Here is a 20,231-nt window from a genome sequence, read left to right on the forward strand (position 1 = left end):
TCTATTGGAGGACATTGTTAGAGCACATTTATATTTAGGCTACGACATAAACAACGTATAAATCTAAGATAATGTCCGCGCGCGCGCCCACCGGTCACCTCTCAGCTCCGTTGAACTGAATAGGGCATAACCGCGCGCACGCAGAGATCACTCGGCGTCACTTGTTATTAACGTTAATAACGTTATCTCTCGCGTCACTCATGTCCCCAACAACTGCTGCCGCTGCGCAGGAGGAGGACGGGACTGCGGTCCAGGTGAACCGCTGTGATTCAGAGACAGTGAAGTTTTAACGCTAACGAGAAGAAAAGAGATGAACCCACAGCGGACGGAAGGCGTCCTGATTTCGACAAGTGTTAATCTGTTAAACGAAGCTCGCCATTGTTTTTTATCGGTGATGGGATGCCTTCAGGAGCAACCTGCCGCCAAACGTCAAACACTCTAAGGTAAGACGCTAAACGACGGTTAACTAACAAAAGATAGTGTGGCACACATGATAGCTAGGTAGGATGCTGTAGTGGCTCAGTCAGCTTGTTGTAAGTGCGGGTGTTCTGTTTTTAGGAGTTTATGTGGCGAAAGTTAACTACAACATCACGTCGGTTAGTGAGTCAGTAATATGGATGTCATTCATAGTAAAATATTGTCCGCTGGATCTCGTGTTGGTTGCTACTAACGGCAAGTCTCTTCGCTCGTTCTCCACATTATTATCACCATGTGCTAATATTATTATCTTTTCTGTCGTTTGGCACGGTTGTGAACCGGCTATCAGTGAACATTGTCAACGCACGCAAACTTGTGGTAAGTGAGTGCAAATGGGACAGACAACAAGGCTGCCATTGTAGCCTACCAGATCAGCCCCGGATTAACGGAATTCCTTTTCTCTGCACTGTCTCAATGGCCTCCAGTCTCTTTCTCTCGCTCTCTCACCGCCAACCTCCCTCTGTGGGTATAACATCTTGATTTCTAGCTTCTTGGCACTTATTAGAAACAGTAAACCGTAACACCTCACAGCCAGCAGCCACCAAACCAGATATGTCCAGCTGAGCCATTGTGAAACATGTGGATGGGATAGAGCTAGACAGCATATTGTAGTTATTGTTATCAGGCCATGTAGGGCAGAAACTAAAATTAATTTTAATTATTGATTGATTAATTGTTAGTCTACAGAAAGTCAGGAAATAACGGTGACATTAAATTGCTTGTTTTGGTCAACCAACAGTATAAAAGAAAAGATGATAATGTTTGGCATTTTTGCTTGATAACTGATTGAAACGATTAACCAATTATCAAAATTGTGGGCGATTAAGTTTCTGTCAGACGATTAATCAACTACTAATTGTTTCATCTCCAGTAAACTACATTGCAAGGTGATGCCACTGGCCCTTAAACCCGGGATGGATATAGAGTTAATAAGCACAAGGGGACAAATATTTGTCAAATAGGTCTTCAGGGTGTTGTTTGTCTGCCTGCTGTTGTCTCATGACTTATCAGCATTGAAGGATAAATTATGTAGGCTGTTAAAAGTCTAATTACATCCCACAGGATATCACACATGATAGAGGTTGTAGCTCTTTTATGTTCTAGTACTTAAACAAACCCAGATTTTCTAGTTCTTACTCCTCCACCCCTCCCACCCTCCTTCCATACACTTGCACATCATGCACAACACGCACCATCCTCAGATCTCCCCCCCCTTCCCCCCTTGTATGTGGCCAACCAACATGTGGGGAGGTAATCCCAGCTATTAGGGTAATCTCCTCAGCATGACGATCAATAGGGGAGGGTGTGCGATGACTATTAGACAAGAGTAGCGGGGACAAATTTGTGCTAAAGAAAAATTATTTAATCATCTAGATTAGGTCAGGAGACTGGGGTCTGGACAGGGGCTTGTTGCTGGAAGGGGGGATGGGCGCAGAGAGGAAGATGTGAGGGGGTAAGGCCATCTCTACTTTGGGCAGCTCCCTCGTGTGACAATGGGCTGAGGCATTTTGTTTTCCTTAGTCTGGAGTAAATGAAAACAGCTTTGATAACAGCATTTAATTTATTAAAAAAAACTCAAAAATAGGCATAAGAAATTGTGGAGATGACCGACCCCGACAAATTAAATTTCTAGTCTTTAAAGTCCTGTAAGGTATTTCAGGGAGAGGGCATTGTAAACGGAGAAAACCCCAGGAGAAATCGGTGTAAAAAACAGGTCAGAGTCATTGTACTGTTGTTCCTGTGAATGCATTGTGTGGTCATTAAAACACAGCATGTGCCGGTGGCTCACATTCAAAATATCTCCTTTTTTCATCCATCACTATTTGAAAAATGCACAATCATGCCAGTAACCTACAGCAATTATGTCAACATAATTGTTTTCAAAAGCTACAGTAGGTCATTACTTGTTGGCGATATCTCAAAAGCGTTATTTTTTACTGTAATTATTAAGTATTTAACTGTTGAATACCTTTGTTGTTACACCTAGGTCTTGAGGTTTTTCTCATTGTTACGTTTTTTTGATGAAAAGGAAAGTTACAATAAAAACCATGAGCAGGTTTAATACTAAATATATATCATGTTTTAAGCAGTAATAAATTACATTAAAATGTAACTGCACAGGGCCACAAGTCTGCAAATTATGGAAAACGTGCACATTCTTGCTGAGTGTGCATCCTCTCTTCAGATGTTGTCACCTAACCGCAGAGGATACAGACGGACCACATACTGGATTTAGTGCAATATTAACATATGCTACCTGTCTCTCCCATGTTGTCTTTGTCTGTATGGGGTGTGTTGTTCAAGCTGGACCTTGGGGAGTCTAACATATTAAATAACTTAAAGTGACTAAAAGGTAAACTGATGGGGATGGAAGCACTCAAAAAATGAAATTAAAAACAAGGTATTTTTGAATGAAAAAAGGATTTACCTAGTTGCTGCATGCCATGAAAATAAATTGAATTTAAATAGAGCCAAAAAAATTAGTCTGCGGAAAAAAGTTCATTGGTCTCTTCTTCTACATATGAATATTTGAATATTTCTGTTTAAATATGTTGACGTTTTCACTACTTTCTGGCATTTGATAAACCCAACTATTACGTTAAGAAATTAGAATTATTTGCTAATAAAAATAAGAGGTATTCTAGTTAATGTTAAGATCTATCAATATAGTCTGTCAAAATATAACTACTCTGTGTATATGTCAAACATGGGAAAATGGGAAACATTTGCATTTATTGTAGGAAATGTTTCAATATGCCTGCCATTGTTAATTAAAATATTGTTTAAGAATTGCTTTGTAACCCAAAGTTTAGGTTCTGGACTAATACAGTGCAGTGTTCCTATCAGGTCACGAGTCAGATTTTTTTGTAAACATCTGGTCCACCATAAAGAAATATAGGTCAAGTATTGAATAGGTTTTGTGATAAATTACATAAAAAAGAACTAGCCCTTTAAGGCTCCAGTGGAGGAACTGTAGTGCAAACACTGGCAAAATGTCCAGATGGAAGATGGGAGGGATGAGTAAGGCGTTCACAGATCCCTTCTGTTTGGCCCCATTGAGACAGAGGGAGACGAGATTGGATGAGTCTGAGGGAGTCAGGTTACTTATAGGCCCATTCTACTCCAAAGGAGCGCTGCTGTAAAAGATGCAATACCCCCTATGGGAAACCTAATCCAGACCCTGCTGCCAGCTGTCATTCTTTTGCTCCGGGGTAAAATCGCAGGTATCCCCTTACCCTTCAATCCTTACCTTAATCATAGCAGGAAATAGGAAATTATACACGTTCTGTACTACAACTCAACTTCTTCTATGTAATTTGAGAATTTTGATCTAGTGCATTCATCTTGCGCAAAATATATCACAAAAGAATAATCTAATGGGCAAAGTCAATTTCAAACAAGTACTGGTTCTCCTCATGAGGAGGTTCTCAGGGGAAAAGTGTAAACGCTCAAATCATTGACACATTACCTTTGTGTGTGACAAAAGTTCTTTACCTATTATTTCATGATTGTAATTCAGTCTAACCACAGCAAGTCTATGCCCACTATTGAGATGAAATGCCCATATCACAAAAGATCAAGCTGGTTAAGGGAGCATATTGAATTAAGACAATTTCTATTCTGTTATGGTGTCTACAACCATGCAATATTTAAGGTTCCATACTTAATTTCCATGTACTGCTGCACATGGAATACATAGCTGTATAGAAACAATTACTTCATTTCACATACTGAATTCTATTACTAGCTAAATTAAATATATCAATATGTCTGCGCTTCTTTTTAAAAGGTAATTTTCTGTTTTTATTTCCGTCTGTGTCTGCCTCTTACTAGTTGTCTGTTTAAGTGGATCTTCTGCTGCCTTCTTGGCCAGAGCTTACTTGTAAAAAAGATTGTAACGAATTGTGATGTCCCTTTTCACAATTTTGTTTATAGTTTGTAGACAAACAACATACTGAAAAAAAAATCAGCAGATTAATAGATAATAAAAATAACCATTAGTCGCAGCTACATAACTACGTCAACCAAATTGACACAAATTTGTCCTAAAATTTGACAAGTCTTTTTCAAAGACAACATCCACAACTTGCACTTAAACTGAAGGTGTCTTTAAGGGTTTTATCCTTGAATTGCTCAACCGAGAATAAATTAAGTGCAACCATCAGGTTTTTTTTCCAGGCCAAACCAAATAAGAACAACTTTTTTTTACTGTAATCTAATCTCACTTTAATCTATCAAACATGGTGTGGGTATTTGAAGTTTTAGTTTTTCTGTGTCGTCAAGCTTTGGAGGAGGACACGTTTCCTGTATATTTAATCTGTGTTAATCTGGTATGTTTTATGTTGCATTGGCAGCGTCCTCTATACTTGAGGGACTGAAGGGAAGGCCAGTGTTTATAATTTACACCTGACAGAGGTAGTAGGCCGAACACAGCATCACAGTGAAATTGATCAAGTGAGAGACAGGAAACAAAATTTTAGAGAAATAAAGGGAGACAGTCACAGCAAGTCTGAGTTGACCTTGCAATGATAATCTAATCCCTGTCGAGAGTGCTTTTTTTAGAGAGCAAGTTAATGCCAGCAGATTATACTCCAGTGTCTCCAACACTAGCCAATCCACACTGAAAGAGAGTAGGTCCACAGTGGATTCTCCGGCCTATCATAGCAGATAAATTAACATCATAAATAGAAGCTAAAATTACAAGTCATTTGAAAACGTCTCCAGAAATCACATCTCTTCATCTTTGCCTTTCGGCTTTCAGTTGCATTGCTCAGTTAGATTTGATGTCTGCATTTGGGCCTGCATGAGACATCTTGTGTATTATTTATAGAAACTATTCACATTTTCACAACAGGTAAAATCTCTGCCAAGAATCTCTCTTCTCTTTGTCAGTTTCCCTTCCCTGTGTGTGCTTCATAGCACCAAGGGGCATCCATGATAAAAGGCCACTCATTGAGCAGCTCATCCCATGCTATGAAGAGTAATCCCTGTATGTTGTGTAACCAAGTGCATAGTTGGACAAGGAGGGGAATGGGCATGAATGTGTGCAAGTTTGTCCGAGATTGTGACTTTTGAGGTGATGGATGTCTAATCTCTTAGGTACATTAGGCTGTTAGTCTGCAGTACTGTGCTGCTTAACTCTTTTTTGTTGTTGTTTTTTTCAGACAATTGTGCCAACTCATTCTTGGAACAGTGTTGGTATTAAATACACGTAATGCCTAAATCATGCACTGGTACCAGGTTCTGTTCAGGTGTATTAAAATGTGTCAAATCAATTTTGCTCATATCATCAGCATGAACAACACAGAACAGTGTGTCTTATGTATGGGAAATAATGCAAGATTAACTAACATAGTTGTTCTGTGGCCATAGTGATGTTGTAAGGACATTACGTTGACATTATGTCTTTGAGTAATGAATTCAGAGTCATTTTTGTAAATTTAAAGTGGAAGCTTAATTAGCTTGCAGACCTGAATGCTGAGTATGCTAACTTGTGTTGTTGGATAGTCATTAAACATGTCTTATGTAAGCACCTGGGAGTGTGTGTCAACTCCCCTACATCTGGAAGGAGTTGTCTTCAACTGCATCAGTGAAGATTACATTTTCTGCATACTTGCTCCAAAACACAAGTAAAGATATAAGAAACACATTTTCTCCTTTGTTGGAGCATCAATCTGTACAGATGTTCAATATGTCAATAGTCTTAGACTTTTATTTTAGATGGTCCAGTATGAGTTAATGAAAAATAAACGGATTTAGGATGTATTACAGAAGGCTCATGTGTTATTGGTCCTTAAGGCACACTATAGGTTAAAATGCAGGCTAGAGTTAAATAAATGTGTTTCAGACATTCAAATAAAAAAGAACTAAAGGAGTTTTTGCACAACTAAATCTGTCAGTAAATATAAAAGACACTCCACACGTTGGAGTGGGGGAATGGATACTGTATACAGTATAGGCAAGTTGCTATAAAATATGAATTAAACATTACACATCACCTACTCTAAATTGTAACCAGCAACATGTCCCAACATAATATTAGAACTCAGTAAAAATGTAGTTTTTTAGCGGTGACTTTGCCTTTAGTATGCAGTTTAATATTTTCTCTTGAACACACAGCCTCCAGGAACTTGACTTTGTCATTTTTATAATTGAGTATTTTCTGTGATTATTTAGTAGCTGAAACAATGTTTTAAAAGTAATTTTATTTTGTGCACAATTAAATTCAAAGTTTCTACAGCGGACACGGTTCTGAGTTTTAGAAAAGCTAAAAGGACTTCAAGATGAATGGAAAACAAATCTTCGAAAATGTCTTTCCTTTGAATCTAGAATACCTTCCATGGAAAGAAAACATCTCACTTTGTGTAATATTTTTGTTTTATACCTCAGTTGTCTTTGCAGTTGGTGTAAACAGACCGGATTATTGGACACAAAACGGTAGATGCAAGCTGAGGCTTAGCGAGTGACTATGGCTTTGAAGACTAGCATAAGGACAGTCACATGCTATCTCCAGTCAGGGGTATGTTGGCACAGGCTTGTTGCTGGTTGTTTACAATATTTGGATGACTTCAGCACATACGCACACACTCAGGCACATATATAGGGTTCACGCATACTTACTTGTACCAGTCTACAGTTGCAGAATTTTTTGCAGACATTTCTTACTTACAAAAAAAGGCGTGTTGGATGCTATGGTATCTTGCCAAGTAAATTCAGGGGAAATGCTATTTCCAGATCCCGGCAGGAAATTACACCCACAGTTTTTGTGCAGCAAACAGGCAGTGCACTCACACACCAACAGTGGATACTAACTAACTCACTCACTCTAACAACTAACACACACACACACACACACACACACACACACACACACACACACACACACACACACACACACAATGCCCTGACCATAGGGAGTTTGTGCTGAGCTGGTTGGGATGTCAGGATGAATCAATGCGAGGACAGCTGACTGGACATGCCTATTCATCTGTCAAAGAAAAGAGAGAAAAGCAAGAGATTCTAAAAGAAATTAGTTAAGCCCCTGCAGCAACATGTTTGGCTGTTTGCATTACTTAACAGATCTTCCAAATGGCTTTCAGTAGTTATGGGATGGAAGCAGAAAAGGTGGAAGACATAATGACGCAAAGAGAGGGGACCGAACAGAAGACAATACTGGAGGGTTAAAATTATTTTATAAGATAGATTTTTCTTGTTAGAAATGCAGTAAACTAATTTCTTATTTAACACTAAATACTTTTTAAATGGATTTATTGTGTGTGATTGAGCAAAATTAGAATACTGGAGATGCAAATATATAGCACACACTAAGCACGTAGGCTGCTTTGACAAAAGGCATAAGCTCATACTGTAGAGGCGGCTAACTCCATCCTAATGGCCGGTTTATTCCCATCTGTTGCCCTCAGCTCTCTGACTTCATCCCCATTGTGTTAACTCATTACATTCGCCTTAACCTTAACCCATTAATTGCCACCCTTCAGTTTTCCTTGCACATCCTCCCCCTCTTGGAGACAGTGTGCCACATTGCCCGTGCACTAATCTGATGGCGTCTGCCTACCAAACACCTGCCATGTGCCGAAAAACCTTCTAAACTCCTCCCATATTCCAGATACAACACCCATTCCAGCATGAGTGGCTCAGCACACATGACCACAAGCAGGCAGGCAGACATACATGCAGGCAGATGCGACCTTGGAGGCTGATACAGATAATTAGACAGCAAACCTCATTCCCATGAAAATCATACCAGAGTCACCATCTCTTTTTTAGCCCTGTGTTATGGGCACCTAGTTTTTCCTCACACTCAAAGACTGACAAGACAAACAAGAGTCGCCTTTTGTCCTGCCTCTTTGCCCAGACATGTATTTGAAGACAGTGGCGTGTAGGCCCAGGCCTCTTTGCTTTAACAATAACTCTCTCAACCTCTAAATGAGGGGTGGAGGGCCAGACATGAGGCGATGTGACAGTTCTGGTGCGGCCGACACAATGGCAGGTTTTTCTTTTGACTGCCTGGCTGGCCATACACCATTGAGTACTTTCTTTCTCCATTAAAATCCAACAAATTTTCATATTTGCCTGAGGAACATGTTTAACCACATCACCCCCCCTGCTTGCGCCATTTACTATTTTTCATGTAGAGTACAATAGTTCAAGAACTATTGGAGGCTCATATATATCATTTTCTTCCTGACTTTCAGTGAGTTTCCTTACATTTAAAAGATGATGTTAAAGCAATAGCATTAAAACATATAAAAGGTTAACACACATTGACATGAGGAAGACAACTACAGACAATGGGATATTTCTCCACATCAGTTATTTAGAAATGTACCTTGTTACCATTACCCACAACTTTATGTAAGCACTTACCCCAGAATCAGGGCTGTGTGTGTCCTTGATGTGAGCTAAGTTTGTTGATAATGGAGTATTGATCGTGAATTAGAGTAGACTGCCCCTCAGGGCTCATTCTTGTTGGCCAGGAATGAATACATCTCTTCATGCTTCACCTCACACACTCAATTTGGGCATAGGAAACCAAAGGACTGACACACGCATGTTGAGACACTGACCCACGCTCTAATACACACAGACAGGCGTCGCTCATCCACTGAGGGACAAAGGTTATTCTAAAATCTGTGTGATGCAAACGGCCTCAGTAGGTTTCCTTAGTATATTACACAGTTTTTAGTTTTTACACATACTGGTTGAAACAACCTAACATATAAGCAACTTTAGCTTTCATTGTTATTTTATTCATAGCTAAACCAGTCTCCGCCTATCTGGATAGGTTATGTGTACCTACGTGTAAGGAAAACATAAAATTTGTGATTTTGTTTGGCAGAAAATGATCAATTGCAGTTCTTTGATTTGGGAAAACAAAATAGTGCGTTTTAGGCATTTCTTTTACCCCGCTGAATTTGAAAGGTGACTTTAAACTTATAGGCCTGACATCCTGTAGTGTACTCTTTATATGTATCATTGCGGCCAAAACTAAATAACCATTTGATGCTCTTTAGCGCCATGTTTTTACAGGTATCGCCAAAAAGGTTGCCACAAGTATTGTATGCTTAGGTTTTATGAATGATATGTTATTTTTGGTTTCATTGGTGTTATTGTTTTTTACTGTTGAATGTATGAACATTGCCTTTTTTATTAATTTTTTTATTGTATTATTGCTAAGTACATCTGGATGAATGCTCTGTGTGATGCCGTTAAGCAAAGGGCTATCTTATCTTATCTATCCTTTTTTGATGCAATGTTTAAATTTATGTTTCTATTTTTTTTCCAGGTAATCTTGCCAAAACAGTATGCCACTTGAAAAAGAACATCTTTTCTAAAATCAGGATGGAAACTAAAGCTGTGAAATGCCTTATATGAAAACTCACTAACTTTTGGAAGATAAATTGTGTATATTGAGAGGATCTTATAACACAGCTGTGGCTTTTGAAGTACCGGTGCTCCAGGACAAGTAATGGAGACAGAAGAGAGGGATGATGTATCAAAAAAAAACACAGCTAAAATAAAGGCAGAGACAGAGGAAGCTGTGACCTCTGGCCACACCTGTGGGGTGTGTGGCCGCAGCTTTCCTCTTCTCAGCTCTCTGTCGCAGCACATGAGAAGACACACACGGGAGAAGCCGTACAAGTGTCCATACTGTGAGCACAGGACGGCTCAGAAGGGCAGTCTGAAGGCCCACATTCGAAGCCATAAACTGGGTCTATTCAGCCATAATCTCAGTGACAAGGAGGAGGAAAGAGATCAAGGAAAGAAAAATAACGATGAGACACCTGTCCCTCCTGAAATCGCCAGCACATCTGAAAAAGCTCACAATGTCAATGGGAAAGTGAAGAAGAAAGGAACCAAGAAAAAGGTTAAGCGTAAAGATGGTGTTGAGGTCAGTGATGGGGCTGATGATGGATCCTGTATCTGCAGCATTTGTGGCCAGGTTTTCCCTCAGGTCCTACTCCTTAAATCCCACATGAAAAGGCACCGCAGCAGCCAGGATCACGGTTGCCGGATTTGCGGTCGTCGTTTCCGCCAAGCATGGTTCCTCCAAAGTCATATGCGCATTCACCGGGTCAAAGCCCAGCTAAGAAGTGGTAAAAGCAATGAGCTGCCTGCCACCATCAATGGAGTTCCTCAGGACCCAGCATTGCTGACAAATGAAGAGTGCCTCTATGAGCTCTGTGCTGGATGCGGTAACTTCTTCCATGACCGCAAGACATTACGAATACATGAAAAGCTACATAGACCGAACCAATGCCGCACTCAGACACAAAATCCAACAGAGGAAGACATTAAAGCCCCTGATCTGCACATTGCTAAAAGTTATTTTTTGGAAAGCCTGAACCTCACATGTGCTGGACAAAGGGAAACTCCGGGGGAAAAGAGCTTGGGCAGGCGAATTCCAGAGTTCGATCCGGTTTGCAGTTACCAAGCGTGGCAGTTGGCCACAAGAGGAAGACTAGTGGAGGCCACAGAGAAATGTCTAGGATGGGAGGAGAGGCTAGCAGATGCTGAGGTGGCATATAACACAGAAAAGGGTGAGTATGTACCCCTGAAGCAGGAGAAGAAGAGGAAGCAAATCCACACCTCCAGCTCCAACATTAAGAAGATAAAGGTTGACACAGGCCTTGATCACACATCAGACACCTTGACTCACACTAAAGGTGTTGACAAAAAGGTTTCCCAGAAAGACCGTATTTTGTTAAACGGCCTTGGTCATGCATTTTATGAGGCACTGCAGACTAAGAAAGTCAAAGATGTTCACTTCACACCTAAACAGACCAACAGCACCAGGAGCCAAGACCAGGAAGGTAAGCCATATTCACCACACTACAACAACTATGTTACATTTTAGACAATAGTTGAAAAACTTTAAAAATAGGAATCAATTGTCAGGCCCAGCTTGTGTGGTTGGAATTTGCTTTGTTTTGAATAGTTTACCTTTTTTTATTAAATTAAGGTTTTGTTTGTGAATATGCAAATGTGCCACTTTTGCTAGTAAACGGCTGACTTTAATATAGAAAGACCAAGATCAGACTCTCTGATATTGCTGCCAGGTCAGTTAAACCTACCAGGCCATTTATGTGGAAATTCAACATCGAAAATCTGTTAGAATGTAACATTTTACTGTGGAAAAGGGAGACCTCTAGTGAATTTATAACTGAATACAATTTTTTTTTTAAATGCATGACCATTGAGGCTCCTACTTCAGAAGTTTTGAAGGGACTTATTAAGTTTAGCACCTTTAACTTTAGCGGTTTTGTTAGCAAAAGATCTGACCATTTTAACACTTGAAACAGCTGTACTGAGAACAGGTGCCTTAAGCATTAAAACATTTATTATTAAGACCCAGATCTGTTCATATTTGTCAAAAGGTTTATTAAAATGTGTCAAAATCAGCCACTACTTAAGATGTAGCGCTAACATCAATGTCAGCAATGAAACACATTTATGCATACACATGTACTTAGAGCAGATGTTTGTTTCACTATTAAATTGACTATGGTTTAGTATTGTTTCTATAAGCAAATGTAACTTCAGACCCCTTATGGCCTAAACAATGCTTTTCTTGCTAATATTATTACTGCTAATGATTATGTTGTATACGAGGGGTGGGGAAAGCAATTCTTAGATGCATTGCTTTCTATCTTGAAAGATTTTGTCTCAATGCAGAAAAGTCACTCAGGAATATAAAACCAAATTCTCAACATTATAATTGCCTGTAATCATTTTTTAAGACTAGGCAGACACCAATTGGATGGTGAAACATAACGCACATATAGAGGCATTGTGTAAGCACATGCATACGCATAATCAAACACCACTTAAAGTCAATGTATGTCCTTCACATTACTTTTTTGCTCTTACCTACAGATAAAAAGACATACTTCTGCGAGCACTGTGATTTCCAAACTGTCGACGCCTCTCTACTCAGGTCTCATCTGGACAGGCAGCACCAGAACCTCCTGGGTCCCTACTGCAAACAAAGCACCATTTTGGACAAAGTTAACCCAAGTGGTTACAAGGCCTCAAGATACATGGACTACCTCAGGAACAGGAGTGAATTGCTCAGTCAGCCATTCTGGAATCCTTACACATGTCCACCTGACCAGGGGTCAGCAGAGTCCAACATTAAAACAGAAAAGTCAAATGGTACTCAGTTTAAAGGGCAGGGACATACTACTAATGATGCTGATAGTCTTCTTAATCTGTCTTCATTACCCGTAAGTGAAGGAGATGGCACTGTAAATTATCCAATAAAGACAGAGGGCCTGGTGAGACATCAGTGCCCATACTGCTCCCACACTACCAACTACCCGGAAGTACTGTGGATCCACCAGCGGGTTGCACACAGGGTGGATAACACCAGCTCCATGGCACCTAAGTGGGCACCCTGCACTAACAGCCCCAAGAATTTAAAGGCACGTTCCACCCATTTGAGACGTACAGGGCCGCCACCATTTCTCGAAGGCAAGGATTGCCCAGCTTTACCTGCTCCAAGAACTCAGCGCACACAGCCTCCAGCTTTGACAACCAGCAGCAGCACTAGCAGCAACAAGCACTCAGCCCCCAAGAACAAATCAGGCGTCCCTAAGTCCAAGCATCAGTCTAAGGACTCACATTCTTCAGATGGGACACAGTCTAATGGGAGGATGGGACTCCTACCTCAGAAGAAGTCTGGTGAACATAACCGGGCAGAAAAGGGGGGAAGTAAAAGCTCTAACACTCACGCTACTTCATCAAGCACTATTGTGGACAGCAAGAGTGCCCCTAGTTTCCAGCCTACAAGCAGCCCTAAGCACAGAAACCACAGAGCTGCAGTGGAAGGCAACTTCCCTCAGGAGGGTTTAGGTTTCATGTTGGCCAGAAATCACGGCGGGACTTCCTCCAACGCTTCTGCAGAAAGACCCCATCCACGCAGGCTGTCATGCGACTCCCCTTCTGTTCCTAAGGATCCTGATCTGTGGGCCGCTATGAACATGTGGGGTCACAAAGCATATTTAGAACCACTCCGTTTTGCTCAGGTAAAAAATGAATCAACAGGAGAAATGCCAATGGACATTGATATTTTGAGTCTCCTGAAAAACTACAGTCCCCACGATCTGGCTGCTCTTTACCAGCACTGGGGGTTTGTTGATCCCAGGATTGATCCACAAGGTGAGCAGGAGCTTTGTTTTTGTGATAAATTTACTGTAAATGTATGGAAGCTCATTACCGCAAAGGTGATAGGGTAAAACGATTCTTCAACTCAAGATGAGTTGAAATAAATACAAAAAATCGCAAAACTATGACTTTTGAATAAAGTTTCTTATTATGTTGACATACTTAGTCATTATTTTTGAGAAAGATTTTCATAATGACTGAAAGGATTTTTTTTTTTCCAACAGAAGGCTAAGTTTTAACCTTTTTTTTTTCTTTTACTGGTTGAAATATTAATGGGCTGATGAACATCTAAATATAGATTTTTCAATCTGTCTGATTGCTAAAATTAATATGGATTAAACAACAATGCCTGTTTACCCAGTGGCAACCCAGGATAAGGGAACTTTAATGTTATGTTTTACAATAAAGGATGAATCAGCATAAGCCTTTTAACGTCTTGTGCAAATCAGAATGAGACATGACCATGATAGTTATGTTAACATACTTTTTTTTTTTTACAGCAATGTTGCAGTTAAATGGAAATTTTGGAAAAGAAGTCCACCCCAACTCTGACGCTTCCAAACAAGTATGTTGTCTTTACAGCAGCATGTGTTATGGTATAAATATAGAAAATTCACAGCATGCGTGTAATATGTTTTGCTAACGTCAACAATGTGCTAACAATTTAGGTTGTAGTTCATTAGTTTCAACAGAGTAACTTACAAGTAGTGTGTTATTGCCAGTAACAAGTAAACCAATTCAAGTCAAGTAGGCCCATGTTTTGAGCTCTTGTAAAAATTGTAGTGAAGAAAGTAATGTGTAATTGAAGAGCTTTGGGGTGTACTTTGTTATTGTGGCCTCCATGTTTTCACACACTTGATGCTCTAGGCTACACCCAACAGTTGGTGAGCAGTAATGTAACAAGTTGTTAACGCCAATATAAAAGAAAAGAACACACATCCCGACCATGTGAACGCGGGCAGTCGGTCCCTGATGTTCCCAGGTGGCATGAACAGACCATTCAGCCTACAGACAAGTAAAGGAGAGGACTTTCTTTTAATAAACAAAAGGGCCAATAATGTCATTTTTACTATTCAGATTACGGATATATTTGTAAAATTTAAGAGTTTTACATTTAGATGAGAAAAAAAAAACATTTTAGGTTTCTAAAGTTAACCGAATTAAAAATATAATCCTGAAGGTTAGTAAAGACACTTTTACTAAAACATAACTGAATACACTTAGAAATAAAGAAGAAAAAAAACATTAATCTTCAGCTAAAAGAGTTGAGATGCTTTTTTGCACACAAATGCCATACATTTAATGATGGTGGCTGTTGTTTAGACTAATGTCGTGACATTTAGTAAATAAATGGATTACAAGGTGAGATGTGTCGGGATCTGGGTGGCTCACCAACTCTGCTAAACAACTTTCTGGGGAAACCCTGTCCAGACCTTTAAAACTTTATGAAAGCATTATGCATTTTGTCATTTACTATATGCCATTGTACTGAAGAAAATGCCAGTAAATTGTTAACATCAGAGATGTTGGCCTTATTTACAGTAAAACTGAAATATTTAACTCTAAAGATCCATCCATTTACTTTCTAAAATTAAGAACGGTATAAAAGTCCTATCCCTCACCTCTAAGTATGTACAGCATGTCTTCGCCAACTGTGTGTTCCTGTCCTTGCTTTGTACCTAGTCTGCGTCTGAATACAGTCTGTCACTTCTGTGCTCACGTGCGTTTGCGTATTTTCATGCATTTGCGTGCGTTGCTGTCAACTTCCCCAACCTGGCTGTCTCTTCCTACTCGCTTCCATTAGAGAGGCTGACAGTGATGAGGCAAACAAATAACAAAAACACTGTTGTCCCCCTCAGGGTAAAACTCTCCCAGCATCTCCATATGGTGTGTCAGTCAGGCCTACCCTGATGCTACCTACAACTGTTCTTGCTTCCTCGTCTTTCCCCCTAGAGTAATATGTGGGCAACTTTTTAAACACAAGAGATGGGCAATAGCTAAATCTGTATGGGTGAGTAATTACAAAATCAGATTAACCAATATGGATAAAACTGTGGGGGCAGTTATATTATACCATATTTTGTGTTGACAAATTAGAAATTATTGTTTCATTTTCTTTTCTTGTGTCTTCTGGTCTTTACCCTTTTATTTTATGAAGGCACCAGCTTCACTCTGTCCATGATATGCACATATACCACAACATGAAGCCTATTTATGTGTAGCTCAACATTACTGACACCTTAGGTCACCTAATACAGTAGCTAGATTTGATTATCTCCGAGGCGTAGAGGTATACTGTACCTAATACCCCAAAACTGGTTATTTATATGGTATTTCATGAAGGGCATTAACACTCAATGGACAAAAAAGATACATTTAAAATATGGCTACTGTAAGAACATTTTTGTGACAATTTAATCAGTAAACAATTCTTCATGTATTTAGTTCTGTTGTTTAAATTGAGTAGGTAGTCATTATTCTTTATATGCTGGACAAAACAGTTAGTCAGTGTAGCTAAAATGCCCATGTCGTTTTGCAAAATTCATCAAAAAAAAACTTTAAACGTATAAGCCTAAACCTACATGTGACGCTAAATTTGCTTTACATATTCAATAAATGAAAGAAATATCATTCCAAAATGAAAACTAACAAACTCTCTACAATAAATTTCCAGTTAAAAATTCCAAGCCATAATAAGTAACTCTGATTCAACTTGACAGCCTTTGTTAAAAATGTATGTATTCATTAAACCATAACAGAGTAGCTGTAATGAACAAAAGAGAACTGTCAAGTTATTATGATATTAAGAAATCTAAATATTGTGATTTCAGACAGCATTGTTTCCCTTTAAGTATATATGATTTTAGCATGATTCAAGTATTTGGTTACGCTGCTAGCTCATTAACTGACAGTATAACAGCGTGCATATACACACATTCCCTCTCAGTGGTGTTAGCTAAAATCTAACTGTTGTTCTTCTACCTGCAGGTGAATAGCCGCTCCACTTCCTCCTCAGGGTCTCTTCACAAAGGAACGTGAAGTGACATTGTGTTCCTGTTGAATTCCAGCCTGCATGATACTGCTGATCAAAAAGGCTTGCTGTTCTTTAAAGGAACCAGCCATAACTCCTAGAGGACAGAGGCACTGGGTAATGCACATTATATGCAAAGCAATGAGGTGGACTCTTATCATTTTGTAATATTTAATTTGAAGTGTTACGCATGTTTTTTGTTTGTCAAGAGTGTAGAGGTGTTAGTTACCAAAACACACATGAAGATATGTTCAATTGAAATGAGGTAAACCTGTTTGAGCTTTTTGTGAACATAAACATTTAGGGGCGTTGTCTGTGGAAATAAAATGAGAAGCTACCACCACCAAACATCAAAAATCTGGATGCCACTAGAAACATTTAGAAATACTTCAAAGATGTAAACTGTGACCTGAACATTTTACATCCCTATGTATGTTTCAGTTTGTTGTTTTTATGTAGTCTACAAGCTTGTTAAATGTTCTCTTTGGGTTTTAGGTTAGTACTGTATTTGAGTGTCTCAACGTAGATATAGACAGGATATGCAGTCGGGCAATTAAATATAAATTGCGGCTTGTTTTACTTTTCGGTTTTAAGCCCATATTCACAAAAATATTAAAATCTGTGTCTTACAGTAGAAAGTTGTCTTCCATGACTATGCTATGACAAGTATAGTGCTGGTAAAATCAAAAGAGGAAAAGGTCCAGCAAAAGTTTGCTTTTACAGATTTCAACTAAAAAAGAACACTGATCGCTCTATAAATCACTAAGTGGGGGGCTTAATTAGAGCTAAATCGGGCTTTAGCACTATTAGCTCATCATCCCACACATATTAAGAGAACAGTTGTGAAAAAATGTGATTTAAAAGCTCTTCAACCCACAAAAAGTTGTGGAGTAACTACAACTCATAATACAAATATTTCTCCTAAACATTACATTTGCTACACAGAGACTTGGTATACTACAACACCTCACCATACTTTTGACAGAAGATGAGTATCTTAAGGAAATTAGATTTTCTTCATGTTAATTCACTCTTGATCAGTATATACGCAAATATACCCACATACATGCTGAATGGCATCATCAGTGTATCTTTTTGTCTTCTGCTACAATCTGCAGTTTAAGTGACCAAGTTAACTAACCGCTCACTGCCAGTTTACAGCTTCTATAGATTATACCACTACACCACGTCTTTTATTTTTGACCGGTTTTACATCCATGTCAAACTGCGGGAGCAGCACCATGGTCTTCATAACTCAACATATATCTACTGCCAAACCTCCAGAATTGAATAATCAATTCATGTGCAAAAATCACAGAAATATACCTAACATAACTGGTGGCCGTAGTTGTAGCTAGTCTGTCAAACCCATTTATGTGCCGATTTACAATGAAATGTGGTGTCCTGCTTTACGACTCCAATTTAGCAATTTAAATGAAATGATTTGTCTTTTTTTTCCTCATATCAGAAATATAGAGTAAACATCTGCGCTCACACTTCACATTGCGCTAGTGATGTAGCAATTTAATGCTGTGACTTTTAGAAGTAGAAACTGTAGCAATAACAATTACTACTGACGTGGCCCTGACTTCCATCTGCCAGTCAAGCTACTAAGGAGTTTGCAAAATATTTTGTTTTTGAAATTCACCTCGTTCTCAAATTTGTTATTGTGTTTTCTGTTTGCAGATTTGTTTAGCATGTCTATATTTTAGTTCTGATTCAGTGTATTCATCTCCCATAGAGAAATAGTTTTTGCATTTGTTGAAAAGCCATGAACTTATGGATTCTTGGGAGATCTTGAGAATACATGATTTATTATTGGAGTATTGACTTTGATCTGTGCGGAAAATGTGTTTTTTTGATAAATATTGTAAATGATTGTTTTATTTAATGAAATTTTAGTTTGATAACAATTGAATTGTAACACTCCTAAGTACTTGATATTTGTAGTAACAACAGAAAATGTAAAAATAAAAATTTAAAAAATAACCATCGAGAGCAGGGTCAGTAAGGAGAGATGCTCGTGCATTGAGCCTGTTTTCTAACAGCTGTCTGTAAAGAGAGCTTAGCAGAGGAGGAGTGACAGGAAACCATGAGACAGCAACATTTATGCAAGCCTGAACTTTTATGCAAACCTAAAACTTAAATTTGAGGTCTCAGTGAGTTTATTTTTGTGACTATGTAAACAAAACAACATGGTTTAACATAGTTAATTATGTTGGTATCAGAATTTCTATTTTCACCAGTTACACATTTTGTCTGACTGTTACAATATACAAATAAAGTTGGTCAATGTAGATTTATATCAGGGCATTACTGTTGTTTTTAATTCCCCCCCACCCCACCCCACCCACCCATCACATACACCCACATATTCTGATCCACATTATTTTTCTAATAAATACTCTTTGCTTGGATTTAATGTCTAATTTTACATAATGTGCCTAAAATGCTAACTAATTCAACCTGAGATGGCAAAATCCACTCTGGTTGAATCACCACTACTATATACTATATATGAAACCTATGATGACGCATTGCACATACACATTTCTTCATTTTAAGGCGTCAAAAGCCAGAAATGCCTTTTTGTGGTTCATTTTGAGCTGTCACACTTAACACAAATTATTATTTTAGTAGAATCAAGACAGTAACTTGTATATAGAGAATACATAAGAATTGAATATGTTGTATAATCTGGACAGGCTTTCTAAACAAACAGGACATCTGAGCTGAATATGCTCATTCCACTTTAAAACAACTTGATGCAGATTACCACTCTGCCCTTTGTTGACAAGAGATGAGCATTGCATGCATCCCTTTGTACTTTATGAAAAACAAGATAAATGTACTATTATTTGTGTTTATTAATGCACCGTCAGTATATCAAGTCCCTCCTTAAATTTAAACCACAGCTCATCAGACCAGAGTAATGCAATTTTAATTCCTTTTTTGACCAATTTGTTACTGCATTTTTAAAAAGGTTATACTTGAATGGTATTTCCTGTTAATTTCTATGATTTATTGTACAAAGTTGCTGGTGCATGATTTATCATTTTGATAAACAATTCCCTAAATTTATATCTATGTATTTATTTGTTTAAATCAATGTTAAAGTGAAGTCTGATGTTGGCTTACACATAAAAGGATGATCCCCGACAAATGCACACATTAAGGCATACAGCTTATTACAGTAAGAAAGACTAGTATTGGCCAATACCCAAACCCGGGTATTGATCTGTAATTAAATAAAGTTAATAATAATAAAATCTGGCCTTATTTTTGCTGCAGTTGACAGCTTCTACCAGTAGATGGTAGGCAATGCCAAGAAATAGATACGCTAAATAGAGGAGCAGTTTATCTACAAATCCACCCCTTATTTTTGGGGGGGTTGCTGGCAATATTTTACTTCTTAATGTGGCATTATACTGTATTTTTGTTTTTAACCACTTTCCCATTACACTGCCTGCACTAAAACCTCCTCTCTAAGCCGACCCTGTATACAGATTGACATAGTACAAAGACAAAGCTTCCC

The 20,231-nt window shown here is 38.6% G+C and overlaps 1 protein-coding gene across 1 annotated transcript; it reads left to right on the forward strand.

Annotated features, from left to right (window-relative positions):
• The first annotated feature begins 169 nt into the window (after positions 1–169).
• LOC117956904 (zinc finger protein 516-like) lies at positions 170–18,999 on the forward strand. Its single transcript, XM_034892224.1, has 5 exons — positions 170–443; positions 9,785–11,312; positions 12,376–13,659; positions 14,166–14,230; positions 16,654–18,999. Exons 2-5 carry the CDS (start codon positions 9,968–9,970, stop codon positions 16,702–16,704), a joined length of 2,745 nt encoding a protein of 914 aa, XP_034748115.1. The 5' UTR covers positions 170–443; positions 9,785–9,967; the 3' UTR covers positions 16,705–18,999.
• The last annotated feature ends 1,232 nt before the right edge of the window (positions 19,000–20,231 follow it).

The sequence above is a fragment of the Etheostoma cragini genome, chromosome 14 (genome assembly GCF_013103735.1).
Source record: "Etheostoma cragini isolate CJK2018 chromosome 14, CSU_Ecrag_1.0, whole genome shotgun sequence".
Classification (NCBI taxonomy): domain Eukaryota; kingdom Metazoa; phylum Chordata; class Actinopteri; order Perciformes; family Percidae; genus Etheostoma; species Etheostoma cragini.